Source organism: Panulirus ornatus, chromosome 53 (genome assembly GCF_036320965.1).
Source record: "Panulirus ornatus isolate Po-2019 chromosome 53, ASM3632096v1, whole genome shotgun sequence".
NCBI classification, from domain to species: Eukaryota; Metazoa; Arthropoda; class Malacostraca; order Decapoda; family Palinuridae; genus Panulirus; species Panulirus ornatus.
In genome coordinates, this window is record NC_092276.1 from 14337907 (window position 1) to 14362666 (window position 24760).

Here is a 24760-nt window from a genome sequence, read left to right on the forward strand (position 1 = left end):
GCCCGCTGGCGCGCGCATGTTCTGCATGTGCGCACACACAGTCGCGCTACGTATGTACACACAGAAACGCGTCTCCGATCACACAAAGAGAAGAAAGCCAGCGCCAAGACACGCACATAGGTTTGACAACGTGTACACACACGTACAAGTACACACGCTGTGTACTCACCCTGAATAAACACACACACACACACACACACACACACACACACACACACGCACACACACACACACACAAGGGAGACATACTATCTGTTGACCAACAGAATAGCTTTCGATTATTTGGATAATGGAATATTGAGAGAGCTGTTCGCACTTGAGTGTGGCCATCACAGCCATGCACGCATAGAGAGCTCATAGAGAAGGTCCAGAGGAGGGCAACGAAGATTGATAGCTGTACCGCTAACGGTGGATAGCTGCGCCACTAACGGTGGATAGCTGTGTCACTAACGGTTGATAGCTGCGCCACTAACGGTGGATAGCTGCGCCACTAACGGTGGATAGCTGCGCCACTAACGGTGGATAGCTGTATCACTAACGGTTGATAGCTGCACCACTAACGGTGGATAGCTGCGCCACTAACGGTGGATAGCTGTGCCACTAACGGTGGACAGCTGTGCCACTAACGGTGGATAGCTGTACCACTAACGGTGGATAGCTGCACCACTAACGGTGGATAGCTGCGCCACTAACGGTGGATAGCTGTGCCTTTAACGGTGGATAGCTGTACCACTAACGGTGGATAGCTGCACCACTAACGGCGGATAGCTGCGCCACTAACGGTGGATAGCTGCGCCACTAACGGTGGACAGCTGTGCCACTAACGGTGGATAGCTGTGCCACTAACGGTGGATAGCTGCGCCACTAACGGTGGATAGCTGTGCCACTAACGGTGGACAGCTGTGCCACTAACGGTGGATAGCTGTACCACTAACGGTGGATAGCTGCACCACTAACGGTGGATAGCTGCGCCACTAACGGTGGATAGCTGTGCCTTTAACGGTGGATAGCTGTACCACTAACGGTGGATAGCTGCACCACTAACGGCGGATAGCTGCGCCACTAACGGTGGATAGCTGCGCCACTAACGGTGGACAGCTGTGCCACTAACGGTGGATAGCTGTGCCACTAACGGTGGATAGCTGTACCACTAACGGTGGATAGCTGCACCACTAACGGTGGATAGCTGCACCACTAACGGTGGATAGCTGTGCCTTTAACGGTGGATAGCTGTACCACTAACGGTGGATAGCTGCACCACTAACGGTGGATAGCTGCGCCACTAACGGTGGATAGCTGCACCACTAACGGTGGATAGCTGCGCCACTAACGGTGGATAGCTGTACCATCAACGGTGGATAGCTGTACCACTAATGGTTGATAGCTGTACTACGAATGGCTGACAGGTGTACCACTAACGGTGGATAGCTGCGCCACTAACGGTGGATAGCTGTACCGCTAACGGTGGACAGCTGTACCAACAATGGTTGATAGCTGTCACCACTAACAGGTGATAGCTGTATCACCAACGGTTGATAGCTGTACCCCTAACGGCTGACAGCTGTACCACTAACGGTTGATATCCGTACCACCAACGGTTGATAGCTGTACTAGCAACCAACATTCCATCAAGCTATACCATCAACCATCGGTCCACCCCACCGAGCTATACCATCACCGGCTGATAGCTGTAACACCAACCACCGGTCCACTAAGCTATACCATCACCGGCTGGTAGCTGTACCACCAACCAACGGTCCACCGTCCACTGTCAGCGACCGTGGGGCAGTTTGCATAGCAGTGAGCGACCACCTCGCAGTCAAAAGGAATTGAGGACCTGCCTGGGGGAGGGGCTGAAGGCGTCCTCACTCCGCTGGGAGGGAGGGAGGAGGGAAGGAGGGTGGAATCGCCTGAAATGGCGGGGTTACCGGCGCTCTATCGCCCGAAATCACGGGCCTCCGGACGCCGGTGACGGACGGCAGCGTCTTTCGAGGGAACGGCGGGGAAATCAAAAGGAACGTGACGCCAAAAAAGAAAGGAGGAGATCGACGGTTTAGTCCACGGGGTCGTTCTTCCGAGGGCGTCGTGTTCGGGCGTTTAAAAATATGATTCGAGAACGCGCGCGAACACACGCCCTAATTTTGCCCTCCAACCGCTGTTTTCTCCTGATAACATCCTGAATAAATCTATATACACACCAGAGTGGCTGACCTCACCTCACACAGAATAAATCCAGCTCACGGACTACATGAAATAAACCGTTTTTTTCTTTTTTTTTCAAACTCGCTACGCCATTAAACCAGCCGACCTTCTGGGCTTTGGCAACATCCAACCCAGTGTATCTAACCACTTCTTTCCCACATGAAATTAATCTAAAGCCTTTAAACGAACGTTTAGAAAACGAAAATTAAAAATAAATACAAATTAAAGCTGACAAATAACAATAAACCCAACAGCAAGGTCATTAAACCCAATAAACCAAACATGGCTACTTGTGTTGCGCCATATATAAACCTCAATACCATTAGCTTGGGATAAACCAAATCTACGGTGAGAGTAGACAACATACTAACTAAACCAAACCAGTGTTGAACCTTACACCAATAAACCTGGTAGTAAATCCAAGTAAACCCAAGTAAATCAGACCAGGTTTATGAGCCTTACATCATTAAACCTGGCAGTTTTATCAGCTTCCAAGTAAACCAAACCAGGTTTGTGAACCTTACACCAATAAACCTGGCAGTTTTATCAGCTTCCAAGTAAACCATATCTGGTTTACACCAACGAACCTGATAGTTTTATCAGTTTTCGTGTAAACCAAACCAGTGTGGAAACTTAAACCAATACAACTGGCAGTTTTATCAGCTACCAAGTAAACCAGACCGGGTTTATGAGCCTTATATAAATAAACCTGGTAGTTTTATCAGCTCTCAAGTAAACCAGACCAAGTTTATGAACCTTACACCAATAAACCTGGCAATTTTATCAGCTTCCAAGTAAACCATATAAGGTTTACACCAACGAACCCGGTAGTTTTATCAGTTTTCAAGTAAACCAAACCAGTGTGGAGCCTTAACCCAATAAAACTGGCAGTTTTATCAGCTACCAAGTAAACCAGACCGGGTTTATGAGCCTTATATAAATAAACCTGGTAGTTTTATCAGCTCTCAAGTAAACCAGACCAAGTTTATGAACCTTACACCAATGAACCTGGCAGTTTTATCAGCTACCAAGTAAAACAGACCAAGTTTATGAACCTTACACCAATAAACCTGGCAGTATTATTAGCTTCCTGGTAAACCAGACCAGTGTTGAGCCTACCAGCTAAACCACATCACCGTTGTCATCATAAACCAAATAAACCCAACTAGCGCCATGAGCTTACAGTACATACACGTAACGAACCAACGCTTTGGTTTAACAAGACAAATCAGTGTCACACGAACGTCTTGAGATTCGTAAAATAATGATAAATATAAATAAATAAAAGCTTTACCTAAGAGACAATAACGTAGGAGTTGTATCAAGACCAAAAACACATTAACTACAACCCGAATAACTTCTTTTCGCAACGTTTGAAATGCGTTCGTGAAGGAAAATACAATAAAGATTAAATAAATACAATGACAATTAGCCTCTCTCTCTCTCTCTGTATATATATATATATATATATATATATATATATATATATATATATATATATATATATATATATATATATATATAATTTTATTCGTTAGCTTCACGAAATCGCTATATAAAGTAAGATCTTCGCGAATTACTGTATATTTCGTTGTTCACACACGGCGAAATCTATAACAAATACATCGTACGTAAATCAAGGGCCAAATTTTGCACTAATGGAAGTATTTTGCTCATCACAAGCATCGCTACCATGAAACAGAGCAAAATAAAATCACAAGAGGAATGAGAAGCGTGTGTTCTTGCGTTCTTCCCCACGAAACACTTACGTGTTGCGCCCCGACGGTGGCCATATTGAGCAACAAGTCGCCAAGGATTGCCATTCGTCCTCCACCAGCCATGGCAATTTGCCTCCCATGCTCTAGCGGTAATGAGGCGTCATAGAAAAAGGAGCTCAGCGTTGGCCTTTTGATGGGAGACTTTAGAAATCTGAAACCAATTTTTTCTTCCACTGTTTTAGTATGGCCTTTACCCATATAAAAAGCAAGAAAGTATTGAATAATGTTAGGGAAAATGTTGTTGTTTCTCATAGACTGACTATCTGAAGGTACCGTTATGGATTACACTAAAAAAATAGATGAAATTTAGTCTTTATATCTGGAAAGAAATCGAGTTTTTTTTCTAAAATGCGTTCAAATGGCACGGCTGGTTTCCCCTATTAGGAGTCAGTGTGACCAAAGGGAACGAAGGCCAGTAAGGTCTCACGACGTCTTTACTTCCATAAAGTCCGATTAAACTTATCAAAGGCTGGTTTTATTAGTATAAAGTCTGGTTAAACATGTTTATCGAAGGATGGTTTTGCTATAAAGTCTGATCAAACACGGTAATACTGGCCAAGCCTGGCTTACTCTCCTCCTTCCCGCTGGCCAAGCCTGGCTTACTCTCCTCCCTCCCGCTGGCCAAGCCTAGCTTACTCTCCTCCATCCCGCTGGCCAAGCCTAGCTTACTCTCCTCCCTCCCGCTGGCCAAGCCTGGCTTACTCTCCTCCCTCCCGCTGGCCAAGCCTGGCTTATTCTCCTCCCTCCCGCTGGCCAAGCCTGGCTTACTCTCCTCCCTCCCGCTGGCCAAGCCTGGCTTACTCTCCTCCCTCCCGCTGGTCAAGCCTGGCTTACTCTCCTCCCTCCCGCTGGCCAAGCCTGGCTTACTCTCCTCCCTCCCGCTGGCCAAGCCTGGCTTATTCTCCTCCCTCCCGCTGGCCAAGCCTGGCTTACTCTCCTCCCTCCCGCTGGCCAAGCCTGGCTTATTCTCCTCCCTCCCGCTGGCCAAGCCTGGCTTACTCTCCTCCCTCCCGCTGGCCAAGCCTAGCTTACTCTCCTTCCTCCCGCTGGCCAAGCCTAGCTTACTCTCCTCCCTTGTGCTGGCCAAACCCTACCCACGGTGACACAGGCCAGCCTAGCCTACTCTCCACCCTACAGCTGGCCAAGCCCTACCCACGGTGACACTGGCCAGCCTAGCCTACTCTCCACCCTGCAGCTGGCCAAGCCCTACCCACGGTAACACAGGCCAGCCTAGCCTACTCTCCACCCTGCAGCTGGCCAAGCCCTACCCACGGTAACACTGGCCAGCCTAGCCTACTCTCCACCCTGCAACTGGCCAAGCCCTACCCACGGTGACACTGGCCAGCCTAGCCTACTCTCCACCCTGCAGCTGGCCAAGCCCTACCCACGGTGACACTGGCCAGTCTAGCCTACTCTCCAACCCTGCAACTGGCCAAGCCCTACCCACGGTGACACTGGCCAGCATAGCCTACTCTCCACCCTGCAACTGGCCAAGCCCTACCCACGGTGACACTGGCCAGCATAGCTACTCTCCACCCTGCAACTGGCCAAGCCCTACCCACGGTGACACTGGCCAGCATAGCCTACTCTCCACCCTGCAACTGGCCAAGCCCTGCCCACGGTGACACTGGCCAGCCTAGCCTACTCTCCACCCTGCAGCTGGCCAAGCCCTACCCACGGTGACACTGGCCAGTCTAGCCTACTCTCCAACCCTGCAGCTGGCCAAGCCCTACCCACGGTGACACTGGCCAGCCTAGCCTACTCTCCTTCCTGCAACTGGCCAAGCCCTACCCATGATGACACTGGCCAGCCTAGCCTACTCTCCACCCTGCAGCCGGCCAAGCCCTACCCACGGTGACACTGGCCAGCCTAGCCTACTCTCCTTCCTGCAACTGGCCAAGCCCTACCCACGGTAACACTGGCCAGCCTAGCCTACTCTCCACCCTGCAGCCGGCCAAGCCCTACCCACGGTGACACTGGCCAGCCTAGCCTACTCTCCACCCTGCAGCTGGCCAAGCCCTACCCACGGTGACACTGGCCAGCCTAGCCTACTCTCCAACCCTGCAGATGGCCAAGCCCTACCCACGGTGACACTGGCCAGCCTCGCCTACTCTCCAACCCTGCAGCCGGCCAAACCTTACCTACTCTCCACCCTGCAGCTGGCCAAGCCCTACCCACGGTGACACAGGCCAGCCTAGCCTACTCTCCACCCTGCAACTGGCCAAGCCCTACCCACGGTGACACTGGCCAGCCTCGCCTACTATCCACCCTGCAACAGGCCAAGCCCTACCTACTCTCCACCCTGCAGCTGGCCAAGCCCTACCCACGGTGACACAGGCCAGCCTAGCCTACTCTCTAACCCTGCAACTGGCCAAGCCCTACCCACGGTGACACAGGCCAGCCTAGCCTACTCTCTAACCCTGCAACTGGCCAAGCCCTACCCACGGTAACACAGGCCAGCCTCGCCTCCCAACCGCTGGCCAATATTGCCATTCCATCACCCTTGCTTTATGCCACACTAACCCTCTTTTACGGACTGGCTAAGCCCACACATTACTCCCCCCACATACCCACAGGCCAGGCCAAAGGGTGAGGGAAAGATGGGCGAGTTAAGTTCAAATAGGTGACGGGAGCGAGGGCAGGAGGCGAGGGGAAAGAGGGGAGAAATGATTGCATGAACACCTTCTTCGTGTGTGTGTGTGTGTGTGTTTTACCGTAAGGCATTTTCGGGTTCATTTCCGCGGAGATAGAAATTATTCTCCATCTCCCACGGTGCTCTATACACACACTAAGGAGATACCACAGGAACTCGAGAGAGAGAGAGAGAGAGAGAGAGAGAGAGAGAGAGAGAGAGAGAGAGAGAGAGAGAGAGAGAGAGAGAGAGCAGCTAAGAAAACTTGAAAGACGAGAGGAAATACATAGAGAAAAATTAGCATCGTAGAAATCCTCAACCAACATTACTTTTTCTTCTTTTCTTTTTTCAATTTCATAAAAAAAAATTCATGTTACACAGGAGTTGATCTGGAGGCCACGGACGTGTGTTCGTCAACATGCCAACGGATTCAGATCCGGATCACATTAGAAATCGTCCCACGAACCTAAACACGACACCTCACACTTTTCGTCCTTCCTTTTTCTTCACAGTTTACGTCAAATTTTAAGGCAAGTGTCGCAATAAAAACCTGACGGAGGCCCCCGGAGTCCATTCCCGGACCCCCCCCACAGATATTTCCCGTGGATCGCTGTGAGCGACGAGACAACTGTTACTATATCACCAATCGTGACTCAAGGGTCAAATAAAAAAATGTACCCAAACTAAAATAGTCTTCCATAATTTACCTTGGTAATGTTCGAATTTTTGTACTTAAGAGAACAAAACCAAAGGGGAATTTCGTTTTCATGGCCATATTACGGCCAGAAATAGACCCGTGCCTCAAACACGCACATGCAGGCCACGGAAATTGGTTTTATGTAAATACAACAGTTGTATTATATCTATCATACACTATAAAGATACAGATAAATCTTTTATATCTCTGGGAAAGGTGAGTGCATTCTAGTTCGAACTCTTTGAAATCATGCTTGGCCTAACTGACGTTTGCAGACCTTACGATGGTTTGGGAGGTCTTCTACCCCAACAGCTGGGTCTGGTACCTTACCTTACCTTACGATGGTTTGGGAAGTCTATCCCCACAGCAGAGTCTGGCACCTTACATTATGTACACCTTACGATGGTCTGGGAGGTCTTCTACCCTCACAGCTGGGTCTGGGACATTATCTTACCTTACGTATACCTTACGATGGTTTGGGAGGTCTTCTACCCCCTACAGGTGGGTCCGGGAACTTACCTTACGTATACCCTAAGATGGTTTGGGAGATCTACCCTCACAGCAGGGTCTGGGGCCTTACCTTACCTTACGTGTACCTAACGATGGTTTGGGAGGTCTTCTACCCCATAACTGGGTCTGGGATCTTACCTTACCTTACGATGGTTTGGGAGGTCTTCTACCCCCATAACTGGGTCTGGGACCTTACCTAACCTTACGTATACCTTACGATGGTTTGGGAGGTCTTCTGTCCCCTACAGGTGGGTCTGGGACCTTATATTACGATGGTTTGGGAGGTCTTCTACCCTCACAGCTGGGTCTGGGACCTTACCTTACCTTACGTATACCTTACAATGGTTTGGGAGGTCTTCTACCTCCTACAGGTGGGTCTGGGACTTTATATTACGATGGTTTGGGAGGTCTTCTACCCTCAAAGCTGGGTCTGGGACCTTACCTTACCTTACGTATACCTTACGATGGTCTGGGAGGTCTCCTACCCCCATAACTGGGTCTGGGATCTTACCTTACCTTACGTATACCTTACGATGGTCTGGGAGGTCTTCTACCCGCTATAGGTGGGTCTGGCACCTTATCGTACGATGGTCTGGGAAGTCCCCCTCCATACAACTCACAACTCACTCTGTTCAATGAGGCTGTTGGACACAGCATTTGAAATCATTTCGGCGTCTTTCAACATAAAAAAAAGAGCACTTCGTGTCGCACCAGTGGAACAGCACCACCTCCCCTTTAACCCAATATCGTATAAGACCTTCGTAAAACCACTGAGTAAATAACCCGGTAAGTACTTCGTAAAACCACTGAGTAAATAACCCGGTAAGTACTTCGTAAAACCACTGAGTAAATAACCCGGTAAGTACTTCGTAAAACCACTGAGTAAATAACCCGGTAAGTACTTCGTAAAACCACTGAGTAAATAACCCGGTAAGTACTTCGTAAAACCACTGAGTAAATAACCCGGTAAGTACTTCGTAAAACCACTGAGTAAATAACCCGGTAAGTACTTCGTAAAACCACTGAGTAAATAACCCGGTAAGTACTTCGTAAAACCACTGAGTAAATAACCCGGTAAGTACTTCGTAAAACCACTGAGTAAATAACCCGGTAAGTACTTCGTAAAACCACTGAGTAAATAACCCGGTAAGTACTTCGTAAAACCAATGAGTAAATAACCCGGTAAGTACTTCGTAAAACCACTGAGTAAATAACCCGGTAAGTACTTCGTAAAACCACTGAGTAAATAACCCGGTAAGTACTTCGTAAAACCACTGAGTAAATAACCCGGTAAGTACTTCGTAAAACCACTGAGTAAATAACCCGGTAAGTACTTCGTAAAACCACTGAGTAAATAACCCGGTAAGTACTTCGTAAAACCACTGAGTAAATAACCCGGTAAGTACTTCGTAAAACCACTGAGTCAATAACCCGGTAAGTACTTCGTAAAACCACTGAGTAAATAACCGGTAAGTACTTCGTTAAAACCACTGAGTAAATAACCCGGTAAGTACTTCGTAAAACCACTGAGTAAATAACGCGGTAAGTACTTCGTTTAAAACCACTGAGTAAATAACCCGGTAAAGTACTTCGTTAAAACCACTGAGTAAATAAACCCGGTAAGTACTTCGTAAAACCACTGTGTAAATAAACCGGTAAGTACTTCGTAAAAACACTGAGTAAATAACCCGGTAAGTACTTCGTAAAACCACTGAGTAAATAACCGGTAAGTACTTCGTTAAAACCACTGAGTAAATAACCCGGGTAAGTACTTCGTAAAACCACTGAGTAAATAACCCGGTAAGTACTTCGTACAACCACTGAGTAAATAACCCGGTAAGTACTTCGTTAAAACCACTGGTAAATAACCGGGTAAGTACTTCGTAAAACCACTGAGTAACTAACCCGGTAAGTACTTCGTAAAACCACTGAGTAAATAACCCGGGTTAAGTACTTCGTAAAACCACTGAGTAAATAACCCGGTAAGTACTTCGTAAAACCACTGAGTAAAATACCCGGTAAGTACTTCGTAAAACCACTGAGTAAATAACCCGGTAAGTACTTCGTAAAACCACTGAGTAAATAACCCGGTAAGTACTTCGTAAAACCACTGAGTAAATAACCCGGTAAGTACTTCGTAAAACCACTGAGTAAATAACCCGGTAAGACCTTCGTAAAACCAGTGAGTCAATAACCCGTAAGTACTTCGTAAAACCACTGAGTAAATAACCCGGTAAGTACTCGTAAAACCACTGAGTAAATAACCCGTAAGTACTTCGTAAAACCAGTGAGTACAATAACCCGGTAAGTACTTCGTAAAACCACTGAGTAAATAACCCGGTAAGTACTTCGTAAAACCACTGAGTAAATAACCCGGTAAGTACTTCGTAAAACCACTCAGTAAATAACCCGGTAAGTACTTCGTAAAACCACTGAGTAAATAACCCAGTAAGTACTTCGTAAAACCACTGAGTAAATAACCCAGTAAGTACTTCGTAAAACCAGAGAGTAAATAACCCGGTAAGTACTTCGTAAAACCACTGAGTAAATAACCCGGTAAGTACTTCGTAAAACCACTGAGTAAATAACTTACAAATTTGGAGGGCGTGGACTCGGCTGAGCGGGAAGCGGCGAGCTGTGGTGATGAGGGAGCTGATCCTCGCCCTGCATGCTGCACCCCGGCCACCACACCTGCAGACACAGAGATATACACTCATCAATTACCTCCGCCACACCTGTGCACAGAGACACACACACACATCTGTTACTACGTGACACACCTGTGCAGGGTGGATCACATGCTGTCCGCCTCTGTAATCATTTACCTTAGGGTAATCTGTAATCATTTACCTTACCTTTGGTTAGGCTGGGATTGTGGCTACGAGCAGTAAAAAGGTTTGGTTAGACAGGGTGAGGTTTTGGTAAGATTTGGTTGCACTGGCGTGTGCAGGCTAGGCAGCGCTATGTTGGGTAAGATTACCACTGGATAGGCTAGGGTGGGTAAGGTTATCTCTGGGGGATAGGCTAGGGTGGGTAAGGTTATCTCTGGGGGATAGGCTAGGGTGGGTAAGGTTATCTCTGGGGGATAGGCTAGGTTGGGTAAGGATAGGATAGGATAGGATAGGACTGCTCTGATTAGGTTTCTACGCTTGTTATTGTCTTTCTCTTTTATTCCATTTCTTCCCGTTGTCTTACATAAACACAGTGCCACAGAAGCATTCCACATAAAGAGGTTATCCTTGATAATTTATTTCATTTATCAATAAACGTAAACACGACGGAAATATTTCCGAGGATGACAAAAGAAATAAATAAAACATGTTCGTTGTGACAAGCAAATGTGAGAAATAACTGGCAAACACAACGAAAAGACACGAGACAAATACATAAATCTAGAAGTACATAAGAGTTCAATGACTTGTAACTAGATGTTTATATAATATAAAACCTTCAACAACAGGTTTCTTGAACAAAAAAATATCTTTTGAGTAAGAATGGTGTGTACACAAGGCCATCCCACAAATTGTACATGGGTGAAACTATAAGTATCATTTCCACAACTATTATCTTTGCGGATAGATAAGATAACAACTATTATCTCTGTGGATAGATAAGATAACAACTATTATCTTTGAGGATAGATAACAACTATCATCTTTGTGGATATATAACATCTATCATATCTGTGGATATATAAGATAACAATTATTACCTCTAAGGATATAAGATAACATCTATTATATCTTTGGATATATAACTATAATCTCTGTCGATATAAGATAACATCTATCATCTCTGTGGACATGTAAGATAACATCTATCATCTCTGTGGATATGTAAGATAACATCTATCATCTCTGTGGACATAAGATAACACCTATTATCTCTGTGGACATGTAAGATAACATCTATCATCTCTGTGGATATGTAAGATAACATCTATCATCTCTGTGGATATGTAAGATAACATCTATCATCTCTGTGGATATGTAAGATAACATCTATCATCTCTGTGGATATATATAACATCTATTATCTCTGTGGATACACAAGATAACATCTATCATCTCTGTGGATATGTATAACATCTATTATCTCTGTGGATACACAACATAACATCTATCATCTCTGTGGATATGTATAAGATAACATCTATTATCTCTGTGGATACACAAGATAACATCTATCATCTCTGCGGATATATATAAGACAACATCTATTATCTCTGTGGATACACAAGATAACATCTATCATCTCTGTGGATATATAAGATAACATCTATCATCTCTGTGGATATATAACATCTGTCATCTCTGTGGATATATAAAGATAACATCTATCATCTCTGTGGATATATAAGATAACATCTATCATCTCTGTGGATATGTAAGATAACATCTATCATCTCTGTGGATATGTAAGATAACATCTATCATCTCTGTGGATATGTAAGATAACATCTACTATCTCTTTGGATATGTAAGATGACATCTATCATCTCTGTGGATTTGTAAGATAACATCTATCATCTCTGTGGATATACAAGATAACATCTATCATCTCTGTGGATATACAAGATAACATCTATTATCTCTGTGGATATAAGATAACATCTATTATCTCTGTGGATATAAGATAACATCTATTATCTCTGTGGATATAAGATAACATCTACCATCTCTGTGGATATGTAAGATAATATCTATTATCTCTGTGGATATGTAAGATGACATCTATCATCTCTGTGGATATGTAAGATAACATCTATCATCTCTGTGGATATGTAAGATAACATCTACCATCTCTGTGGATATGTAAGATGATACGCTCTCCGGTACAGTGACCAGATGAGCAAATTTGAAACTGATGTTTCAGATAGAATGGAGTGTTTCATCCGTACACACTGTACAGAAGATGAAGTTTCAAATGCTTCAACTTCAAACTGTGCAGGTAAGACAGTGTATCTCCCCCAGGCTTCGTTCTGGCACACAAGTGTGAACATAATTGCGCACACACAAACTGAATCAGATCACCCTGCGCCACCTGCATTCGGGGTTTCGACCCCGCCTTCCTGGCGCTGCTCACAGTACCATGATGAGCGAGAATGGATCCGAATTCCTACATCTATATTGTAAGAAAAAAAGAAAAGTTCAACCTTATTTAGAGCCCAATTTATCTCTCATACCATCCCGTACACCTTAAGCTGGCACACACGACCTCCCGAATCGTCCCTGCTTCGAAACAGACGCGGTCCCCGAGTTCGAACCCCTGGGGACCACGCCACCTCCTATCCCACACTCGGGGGTACAAACCATATCACTCACACCAGCTAGCAGGGAGGGTGGGTCATCATTCACACCAGCCATCACGAGGTAGCAGGGAGGGCGGGTCATCATTCACACCAGCCATCTCCAGCCAGCAGGGAGGGCGGGGTCATCATTCACACCAGCCATCACGAGCCAGCAGGAAGGGCGGGTCATCATTCACACCAGCCATCACGAGGTAGCAGGGAGGGCGGGTCATCATTCACACCAGCCATCTCCAGCCAGCAGGGAGGGCGGGGTCATCATTCACACCAGCCATCACGAGCTAGCAGGGAGGGCGGGTCATCATTCACACCAGCCATCACGAGGTAGCAGGGAGGGCGGGTCATCATTCACACCAGCCATCTCCAGCCAGCAGGAAGGGCGGGTCATCATTCACACCAGCCACTTCGAGCCAGCAGGGAGGGCGGGTCATCATCCACACCAGCCATCTCGAGCTAGCAGGGAGGGCGGGTCATCATTCACACCAGCCATCTCCAGCCAGCAGGGAGGGCGGGGTCATCATTCACACCAGCCATCACGAGCCAGCAGGAAGGGCGGGTCATCATTCACACCAGTCATCTCGAGCTAGCAGGGAGGGCGGGTCATCATTCACACTAGCCATCTCCAGCCAGCAGGGAGGGCGGGGTCATCATTCACACCAGCCATCACGAGCCAGCAGGGAGGGCGGGTCATCATTCACACCAGTCATCTCGAGCTAGCAGGGAGGGCGGGTCATCATTCACACTAGCCATCTCGAGCTAGCAGGTAGGGCGGGGTCATCATTCACACCAGCCATCACGAGGTAGCAGGGAGGGCGGGTCATCATTCACACCAGCCATCACGAGGTAGCAGGGAGGGCGGGTCATCATTCACACCAGCCATCACGAGGTAGCAGGGAGGGCGGGTCATCATTCACACCAGCCATCTCCAGCCAGCAGGGAGGGCGGGGTCATCATTCACACCAGCCATCTCGAGCCAGCAGGGAGGGCGGGTCATCATTCACACCAGCCATCTCGAGCTAGCAGGGAGGGCGGGGTCATCATTCACACCAGCCATCACGAGCCAGCAGGGAGGGCGGGGTCATCATTCACACCAGCCACCACGAGCCAGCAGGGAGGGTGGGTCATCATTCACACCAGCTAGCAGGGAGGGCGGGTCATCATTCACACCAGCCATCTCGAGCTAGCAGGGAGGGTGGGTCATCATTCACACCAGCCATCACGAGCCAGCAGGGAGGGCGGGTCATCATTCACACCAGCCATCTCGAGCTAGCAGGGAGGGCGGGTCATCATTCACACCAGCTAGCAGGGAGGGCGGGTCATCACTCACACCAGCCATCACGAGCTAGCAGGGAGGGCGGGTCATCATTCACACCAGCCATCACGAGCCAGCAGGGAGGGCGGGTCATCATTCACACCAGCCATCTCGAGCTAGCAGGGAGGGTGGGTCATCATTCACACCAGCCATCACGAGCCAGCAGGGAGGGCGGGGTCATCATTCACACCAGCCATCTCGAGCTAGCAGGGAGGGCGGGTCATCATTCACACCAGCTAGCAGGGAGGGCGGGGTCATCATTCACACCAGCCATCTCGAGCTAGCAGGGAGGGCGGGGTCATCATTCACACCAGCCATCACGAGCCAGCAGGGAGGGCGGGGTCATCATTCACACCAGCCATCTCGAGCCAGCAGGGAGGGCGGGTCATCATTCACACCAGCCATCTCGAGCTAGCAGGGTGGGCGGGTCATCATTCACACCAGCTAGCAGGGAGGGCGGGTCATCATTCACACCAGCCATCACGAGCTAGCAGGGAGGGCGGGTCATCATTCACACTAGCCATCACGAGCCAGCAGGGAGGGCGGGTCATCATTCACACCAGCCATCTCGAGCTAGCAGGGAGGGCGGGTCATCATTCACACCAGCCACCTCGAGCTAGCAGGGAGGGCGGGTCATCATTCACACCAGCCATCTCGAGCTAGCAGGGAGGGTGGGTCATCATTCACACCAGCCAGCAGGGAGGGTGGGTCATCATTCACACCAGCCATCACGAGCCAGCAGGGAGGGTGGGTCATCATTCACACCAGCCATCACGAGCCAGCAGGGAGGGCGGGTCATCATTCACACCAGCCATCACGAGCCAGCAGGGAGGGCGGGTCATCATTCACACCAGCCATCTCGAGCTAGCAGGGAGGGAGGGGTCATCATCATTCACATCAGCCATCACGAGCCAGCAGGGAGGGTGGGTCATCATTCACACCAGCGATCACGAGCCAGCAGGGAGGGTGGGTCATCATTCACACCAGCCATCTCGAGCCAGCAGGGAGGGTGGGTCATCATTCACACCAGCCATCTCGAGCTAGCAGGGAGGGCGGGGTCATCATTCACACCAGCCATCTCCAGCCAGCAGGGAGGGCTGGGTCATCATTCACACCAGCCATCTCGAGCCAGCAGGGAGGGTGGGTCATCATTCACACCAGCCATCTCCAGCCAGCAGGGAGGGCTGGGTCATCATTCACACCAGCCATCTCTTCTCAGGCCGGCAGGGCGAGCGGGTCGGCCATAAACGCATTGGTGTAATGACCGTCGATATTGATGCCCAGCTAAACTGGCCACACGTCCCCTGTGAGAATAATTACCCTCGACCTCCAGCACAGGTGAGGGAAGAGGTCTGTTCATTTATGCAGCTCAACACACGTCAGGTGTGTGTACTCATCATGAGGAAATGGGGGCCACCAACTGCCTCAATCCAATCTCCCGTCCATATATATTTATATATATATATATATATATATATATATATATATATATATATATATATATATATATATATATATATCCCTGGGGATAGGGGAGAAAGAATACTTCCCACGTATTCCCTGCGTGTCGTAGAAGGCGACTAAAAGGGGAGGGAGCGGGGGGCTGGAAATCCTCCCCTCTCGTTTTTTTTTTTTTTTTTCCAAAAGAAGGAACAGAGGGGGCCAGGTGAGGATATTCCAAAAAAGGCCCAGTCCTCTGTTCTTAACGCTACCTCGCTAACGCGGGAAATGGCGAATAGTTTGAAAAAAAAAAAAAAAAAAAAATATATATATATATATATATATATATATATATATATATATATATATATATATACATATATATATATATATATATGGCGTTCTAGCTACGTCTCTTCATTGTATATCAACTGACTGTTATATTTCTTTCTTGTATCTCCCCTGATGATGTGATTATTACACGAAAGTGCACTTGGGAACTTAACGTGTTTCATTTCCCCGTGGACTCATAGGACTCGCCTTGCTGGTAATATCATAGTAAAAACATGACTCTCTGCTTGGCTGAGGAAACACCAAGACAGCAATTCGCCAGCCATTTGTAAGTCCAGGGTTCGAGGCATTGAGACAGTTCGTGAGCAGGTATCGAACCCGTCCTCAACAGGTTGTCATGACCAAGTGAAGCAGCCCTTGACCACAATGGTACGATGCTTGAGAACGACAGTACGATCCTTTGAGAACGATGTTACGATCCTTTGAGAACGAGGTTACAATCCTTTGAGGAGGACGTTACGATCCTTTGAGAACGACGTTACGATCCTTTGAGGACGACGTTACGATCCTTTGAGGAGGACGTTACGATCCTTTGAGGAGGACGTTACGATCCTTTGAGAACGACGTTACGATCCTTTGAGAACGACGTTACAATCCTTTGAGGAGGACGTTACGATCCTTTGAGGAGGACGTTACAATCCTTTGAGGAGGACGTTACGATCCTTTGAGGAGGACGTTACGATCCTTTGAGGAGGACGTTACAACCCTTTGAGAACGACGTTACGATCCTTTGAGGACGACGTTACGATCCTTTGAGAACGACGTTACGATCCTTTGAGGAGGACGTTACGATCCTTTGAGGAAGACGTTACGATCCTTTGAGGAGGACGTTACGATCCTTTGAGGAGGACGTTACAACCCTTTGAGGACGGTTACGATCCTTTGAGGACGACGTTACGATCCTTTGAGGAGGACGTTACGATCCTTTGAGGAGGACGTTACGATCCTTTGAGGAGGACGTTACGATCCTTTGAGGACGACGTTACGATCCTTTGAGGAGGACGTTACGATCCTTTGAGAACGACGTTACGATCCTTTGAGAACGACGTTACGATCCTTTGAGGAGGACGTTACGATCCTTTGAGGAGGACGTTACGATCCTTTGAGAACGACGTTACGATCCTTTGAGAACGACGTTACGATCCTTTGAGGAGGACGTTACGACCCTTTGAGGAGGACGTTACGATCCTTTGAGAACGACGTTACGATCCTTTGAGAACGACGTTACGATCCTTTGAGAACGACGTTACGATCCTTTGAGAACGGTTACAATCCTTTGAGGAGGACGTTACGATCCTTTGAGAACGACGTTACGATCCTTTGAGAACGACGTTACAATCCTTTGAGGAGGACGTTACGATCCTTTGAGGAGTACGTTACGATCCTTTGAGGAGGACGTTACGATCCTTTGAGGAGGACGTTACAACCCTTTGAGGAGGACGTTACGATCCTTTGAGGAGGACGTTACGATCCTTTGAGGAGGACGTTACAACCCTTTGAGAACGACGTTACGATCCTTTGAGGACGACGTTACGATCCTTTGAGAACGACGTTACGATCCTTTGAGGAGGACGTTACGATCCTTTGAGGAGGACGTTACGATCCTTTGAGGAGGACGTTACGATCCTTTGAGGAGGACGTTACAACCCTTTGAGGACGACGTTACGATCCTTTGAGGACGACGTTACGATCCTTTGAGGAGGACGTTACGATCCTTTGAGGAGGACGTTACGATCCTTTGAGGACGACGTTACGATCCTTTGAGGACGACGTTACGATCCTTTGAGGAGGACGTTACGATCCTTTGAGGAGGACGTTACGATCCTTTGAGAACGACGTTACGATCCTTTGAGGAGGACGTTACGATCCTTTGAGAACGACGTTACGATCCTTTGAGGAGGACGTTACGATCCTTTGAGGAGGACGTTACGATCCTTTGAGAACGACGTTACGATCCTTTGAGGAGGACGTTACGATCGTTTGAGAACGACGTTACGATCCTTTGAGGACGACGTTACGATCCTTTGAGGACGACGTTACGATCCTTTGAGGAGGACGTTACGATCCTTTGAGGAGGACGTTACGATCCTTTGAGGAGGACGTTACGATCCTTTGAGAACGACGTTACGATCCTTTGAGAACGACGTTACGATCCTTTGAGAACGACGTTACGATCCTTTGAAGACGACGTTACGATCCTTTGAGGAGGACGTTACGATCCTTTGAGAACGACGTTACGATCGTTTGAGAACGACGTTACGATCCTTTGAGAACGACGTTACGATCCTTTGAGGACGACGTTACGATCCTTTGAGAACGACGTTACGATCCTTTGAGGAGGACGTTACAATCCTTTGAGAACGATGTTACGATCCTTTGAGAACGACGTTACGATCCTTTGAGAACGACGTTACGATCCTTTGAGGAGGACATTACGATCCTTTGAGGAGGACGTTACGATCCTTTGAGGAGGACGTTACGATCCTTTGAGGAGGACGTTACGATCCTTTGAGGACGACGTTACGATCCTTTGAGGAGGACGTTACGATCCTTTGAGAACGACGTTACGATCCTTTGAGAACGACGTTACCATCCTTTGAGGAGGACGTTACGATCCTTTGAGGAGGACGTTACGATCCTTTGAGGAGGACGTTACGATCCTTTGAGAACGACGTTACGATCCTTTGAGAACGACGTTACGATCCTTTGAGGAGGACGTTACGATCCTTTGAGGAGGACGTTACGATCCTTTGAGGACGACGTTACGATCCTTTGAGGAGGACGTTACGATCCTTTGAGAACGACGTTACGATCCTTTGAGGAGGACGTTACGATCCTTTGAGAACGACGTTACGATCCTTTGAGGAGGACGTTACGATCCTTTGAGGAGGACGTTACGATCCTTTGAGGAGGACGTTACGATCCTTTGAGAACGACGTTACGATCCTTTGAGAACGACGTTACGATCCTTTGAGAACGACGTTACGATCCTTTGAGGACGACGTTACGATCCTTTGAGAACGACGTTACGATCCTTTGAGGAGGACGTTACGATCCTTTGAGAACGATGTTACGATCCTTTGAGAACGACGTTACGATCCTTTGAGGAGGACGTTACGATCCTTTGAGGACGACGTTACGATCCTTTGAGGAGGACGTTACGATCCTTTGAGGAGGACGTTACGATCCTTTGAGGACGACGTTACGATCCTTTGAGGAGGACGTTACGATCCTTTGAGAACGACGTTACGATCCTTTGAGAACGACGTTACCATCCTTTGAGGAGGACGTTACGATCCTTTGAGGAGGACGTTACGATCCTTTGAGGAGGACGTTACGATCCTTTGAGGAGGACGTTACGATCCTTTGAGAACGACGTTACGATCCTTTGAGAACGACGTTACGATCCTTTGAGGAGGACGTTACGATCCTTTGAGGAGGACGTTACGATCCTTTGAGGAGGACGTTACGATCCTTTGAGAACGACGGTACGATCCTTTGAGAACGACGGTACGATCCTTTGAGAACGACGTTACGATCCTTTGAGAACGACGTTACGATCCTTTGAGAACGACGGTACGATCCTTTGAGAACGACGTTACGATCCTTTGAGAACGACGGTACGATCCTTCCGTTTGATGGTCAGGCCTTTGACCTGACCTTATTAGTCAGGTCAAAGGTCAGGCGGTGGCGAGCTTCGAATGACACTCCCCCCCCCCACTAATAGTGGAGCTTCGCTGTTCCACCAACGTAGAGCTCCGTTGGTTCGACCCATGTGGAGCTTCACTGTTCAACCAACGTGGGGATTCACCGCTTCGAACAACGTAGATCTGCAATGATTCGACTCGCGTGGAATAAGTGATTCGAACAACTCGAAGCCTTATTGATTCGAACGGCTTGGAGCTTCGCTACTTGTATGTACCACGACTTAAAGCCCTTCTTTGACTAAGGCATCGCATACTGGTTCGACCAAGCCAAACCTAACGTAGACCTTCACTGGTTCGACCCGGGCTTCAAATAACGGGTCGACAAAACCCTAAACCTCACAACTAAGGCAGAGATCGGAATGTTTCCCAAATAGGGTTTCGAACATAGCAACACGGACGTGGTGTATAGCTGTCTCCTAACCTGTATACCATATTTGTGCCTACTGGAAAATACCATGTTTTAATATTTCTAAACCAAACAATCAGGTTAATATGACCCAAGGGCGAAAGAATGACCCGTAGATACAATGGCCTGGCCATTAACTTGGACCCTATAAGGGTCTGGTCAAGGGCCTACCATCAAAACCCTTGGGCCGTGCCCTTAAAACTCACGAGACCCAGAAGCGAGCCCTGATGAACGCCATTTTACGAGGGAAAACACCACACATCAGGGGCTAGCGTGAAAGGGCCTGGCTATGGTGGGTGTGAGCCTGGCCTGGGGATGTCGTGGCCCCGTGCAGCCACCTTACCATGGCCCAAACACTGAAATAATAATGGTGTTGACGCCGCTCAGGTCAAGCCGTGTTGCTATGTATTACTCCTGACGCAGCTGAGGAGGGGCTGGTGGGTTGCTCCTCCTCCTGCTGCTGTTGCCCTCACCACACCACCAGGCAGGTGAAACTTGCAAGTCGGCCCCTTCCTCACATAAGCCTCCGTGGAGCCATCAGTTGCCAGACACCAACGATCAGTGGCTCTCTCTCTCTCTCTCTCTCTCTCTCTCTCTCTCTCTCTACTCTCTCTCACCTTGAAAGCCAGCGAGCATGGCCATCATCGAATCCAAGGTATCCATTTCTTGACCCCTTGCCCACCTGGGCGTTGGATCATACCGAGTGGCGTGGCAATCAACACACACATACACAAGACACTGGTCACCACGACTGCTGAAGATTTGGGCTAATATTGATCTTCTATTTTTGCCAGCGGGTCAGCACCCCACGCGACCCCCATCAACAACACACGAACTGGGGCGTCACTAACTCAGACGAGTCGCCGCCCGACCCAAGGGCAAGACGGATGTATAGTTCGGCCACCAGTTGCGAGGTGGCGCTGGCGTCCTCGTTAAGCCATCGTCTGCTGATGACCAATACCCGGCATCTTTATCATTATTATTTATCATTATTATCTACCATTATCATTTATCATTACCTCAACCAACGTACAACTGAAGGCATCACTGAGGGGAACACAGATTTTAAAGTCAGTGAAAAAAATAGAAAGCTGTAAGGTGATAGACGATGCCTGATGCGTGATATGCCCGAGTCTCCCCTTCAATCCGACGGTAAAGAAAATGGAATGTAGTACATTTCAAAATAAACACACAGCTCTGGCGTCGTTCGAACCCCGCCAGTGGTCCATAAATCCAGCATAAAGTCGGTATCAACCCTGTGTAGTACGTGTGAATGGGGCAAAGATCCATGTATCAGAGACACGGCTTCGACACCACTGGGGAAAAAGACTTGGCATAGCGAGCCACTGGGTAGTAATATCTTGAACACGCTGGTATGACCCTTGAACACAACGGTACGACTCCTGAGTACGCTGGTACGACCCTTGAGCACGACGGTACGACCCCTGAATACGATGGTGCCACCCTTGAGCACAACAGTACGACCCTTGAGAACGACGGTACGACCCTTGAGCACGACGGTGCGACCCTTGAGCACGACGGTGCGACCACTGATCACGCTGGTACGACCCTTGAGAACGACGGTACGACCCTTGAGCACGACGGTACGACCCTTGGGTATGAAGACCTAGCTTTTTGACCTGGTCCAGGGGTGGTACGTACCATCGTGCACCAGGGTCGTACCTCATAACGTTAGAGTCCCATGTGGCAGGTACACGAGATGGAAAGGAGCGAATAAATCATTTATTTCGCTTGCTTCCTTAACGACCATTACCCGCTAGTGTGACCCATCGCGCACGACGACAGGTCACTAACTGGTCAACGAAGCAGTTTGGCCACACCCACTACTCTGCCGGACCAATCAACAAAGCCTCCCTCCGGTGCACGTGATCTTGGCGAGAGCACACCGCGAGGCACAACGGGATCTAATTTTCCTGAGCGGGAGCCGGAGGCGAGAGAGAGAGAGAGAGAGAGAGAGAGAGAGAGAGAGAGAGAGAGAGAGAGAGAGAGAGAGGAGTGTCCTCCCTCCCCCCCCCCCCCCCACGGCAACGTTCCTGCGTATGGGACAGGTAAACGTTTGCGCCGCCGCGCAAGAACGTTTATAAAGGAAGGTGGGAACATTTGAAGAGGTTGGGGTGGGGGGGGGGTTCCTGGAACGTTTGGGGATGCAGGGGGGGGGGAGGGGGACTGCACGGAACGTTTGTGTGGAGAGGAGGCCGTTCAGAACGTCTGAGAAGGGGCGATGTCACGGCCTTGAACGTGTGTACACATGAAGGGCCGTTCAGAACGTCTGAGAAGTGGCGATGTCACGGCCTTGAACGTGTGTACACATGAAGGGCCGTTCAGAACGTCTGAGAAGGGGCGATGTCACGGCCTTGAACGTGTGTACACATGAAGGGCCGTTCAGAACGTCTGAGAAGAGGCGATGTCACGGCCTTGAACGTGTGTACACATGAAGGGCCGTTCAGAACGTCTGAGAAGAGGCGATGTCACGGCCTGGAACGTGTGTACACATGAAGGGCCGTTCTGAACGTCAAAGGTGAAAACACATGACTGGAACGTACGTACACAGAGGAGCCGTTCTGAACGTAAGAGACTGACTGGAACGTGCGAGAAGAGGAAAATGGGCCGTTCTGAACGTGCGGGAGGTGACAGGACACCGGCCGGAACGTTCATATTCCCAGGTGATCGAACGTATGCTGTATGGAGAGCAGGGAGAGCAGGGTGAGAGCAGGGAGAGAGAGAGGGAGGGGCGAGATAGGGAGAGGTGGGTGAGAGAGGGAGAGAAGGGTGAGTGAGAAAGGGAGAGGAGTGTGAGAGGAAGAGGATGGTGTGGGAGGGAGAGAAGGGTGTGGGAGGGAGAGGAGGGTGTGGGAGGGAGAGGAGGGTGTGAGAGGTGGTTCAATACCCACACATAAGGTGCACGGTACAACTGTACGGAGGTACAGGGACATAGTGGTGTGCACGGTACAACTGTACGGAGGTACAGGGACATAGTGGTGTGCACGATACAACTCTACGGAGGTACAGGGACATAGTGGCGTGCACGGTACAACTGTACGGAGGTACAGGGACATAGTGGTGTGCACGGTACAACTGTACGGAGGTACAGGGACATAGTGGTGTGCAAGGTACAACTGTACGGAGGTACAGGGACATAGTGGTGTGCACGGTACAACTTTACGGAGGTACAGGGACATAGTGGCGTGCACGGGGCAACTGTGCGGAGGTACAGGGACATAGTGGTGTGCACGGTACAACTGTACGGAGGTACAGGGACATAGTGGTGTGCACGGTACAACTGTACGGAGGTACAGGAACATAGTGGTGTGCACGGTACAACTCTACGGAGGTACAGGAACATAGTGGCGTGCACGGTACAACTGTACGGAGGTACAGGGACATAGTGGTGTGCACGGTACAACTGTACGGAGGTACAGGGACACAGTAGTGTGCACGGTACAACTGTACGGAGGTACAGGGACATAGTGGTGTGTACGGTACAACTGCACGGAGGTACAGGGACACAGTGGCGTGCACGGTACAACTGTACGGAGGTACAGGGACACAGTAGTGTGCACGGTACAACTGTACGGAGGTACAGGGACACAGTAGTGTGCACGGTACAACTGTAAGGAGGTACAGGGGCATAGTGGTGTGCACGGGGCAACTGTACGGAGGTACAGGGACATAGTGGTGTGTACGGTACAATTGTACGGAGGTACAGGGACATAGTGAGGTGCACGGTACAACTGTACGGAGGTACAGGGACATAGTGGTGTGCAAGATACAATTGTACGGAGGTACAGGGACATAGTGGTGTGCAAGGTACAACTGTACGGAGGTACAGGGACATAGTGGTGTGTACGGTACAACTGTACGGAGGTACAGGGACATAGTAGTGCGTACGGTACAACTGTACGGAGGTACAGGGACATAGTGGTGTGTACGGTACCACTGTACGGAGGTACAGGGATATAGTGGCGTGCACGGTACAACTGTACGGAGGTACAGGGACATTGTGGTGTGCACGGGGCAACTGTGCGGAGGTACAGGGACATAGTGGTGTACACGGGGCATCTGTACGGAGGTACAGGGACATAGTGGTGTGCACGGTACAACTGTACGGAGGTACAGGGACATAGTGGTGTGTACGGTACAACTGCACGGAGGTACAGGGACACAGTGGCGTGCACGGTACAACTGTACGGAGGTACAGGGACACTGGCGTGCACGGTACAACTGTACGGAGGTAGAGGGACACAGTGGCGTGCACGGTACAACTGTGCGGAGGTACAGGGACATAGTGGTGTGTACGGTACAACTGTACGGAGGTACAGGGACACAGTGGCGTGCACGGTACAACTGTACGGAGGTACAGGGGACATAAGCGGAATGCACTACAAGGAAGTAGTGG

The 24760-nt window shown here is 49.0% G+C and overlaps 1 protein-coding gene across 4 annotated transcripts in view; it reads right to left on the bottom strand.

Moving 5' to 3' along the window:
* Positions 1 to 24760, bottom strand: part of LOC139765257 (uncharacterized) — a 951164-nt gene that overhangs the window by 97504 nt on the left and 828900 nt on the right. For all 4 annotated transcript variants that reach the window (XR_011716625.1, XM_071692594.1, XM_071692593.1 and 1 more), the window contains exon 5: positions 10413 to 10510. Coding sequence is in view for 3 of the 4 variants with exons in the window: in XM_071692594.1 (XP_071548695.1) it covers positions 10413 to 10510 (98 nt within the window). In the remaining variant the exon portion in view is untranslated. The remainder of the gene's footprint in view (positions 1 to 10412; positions 10511 to 24760) is intronic.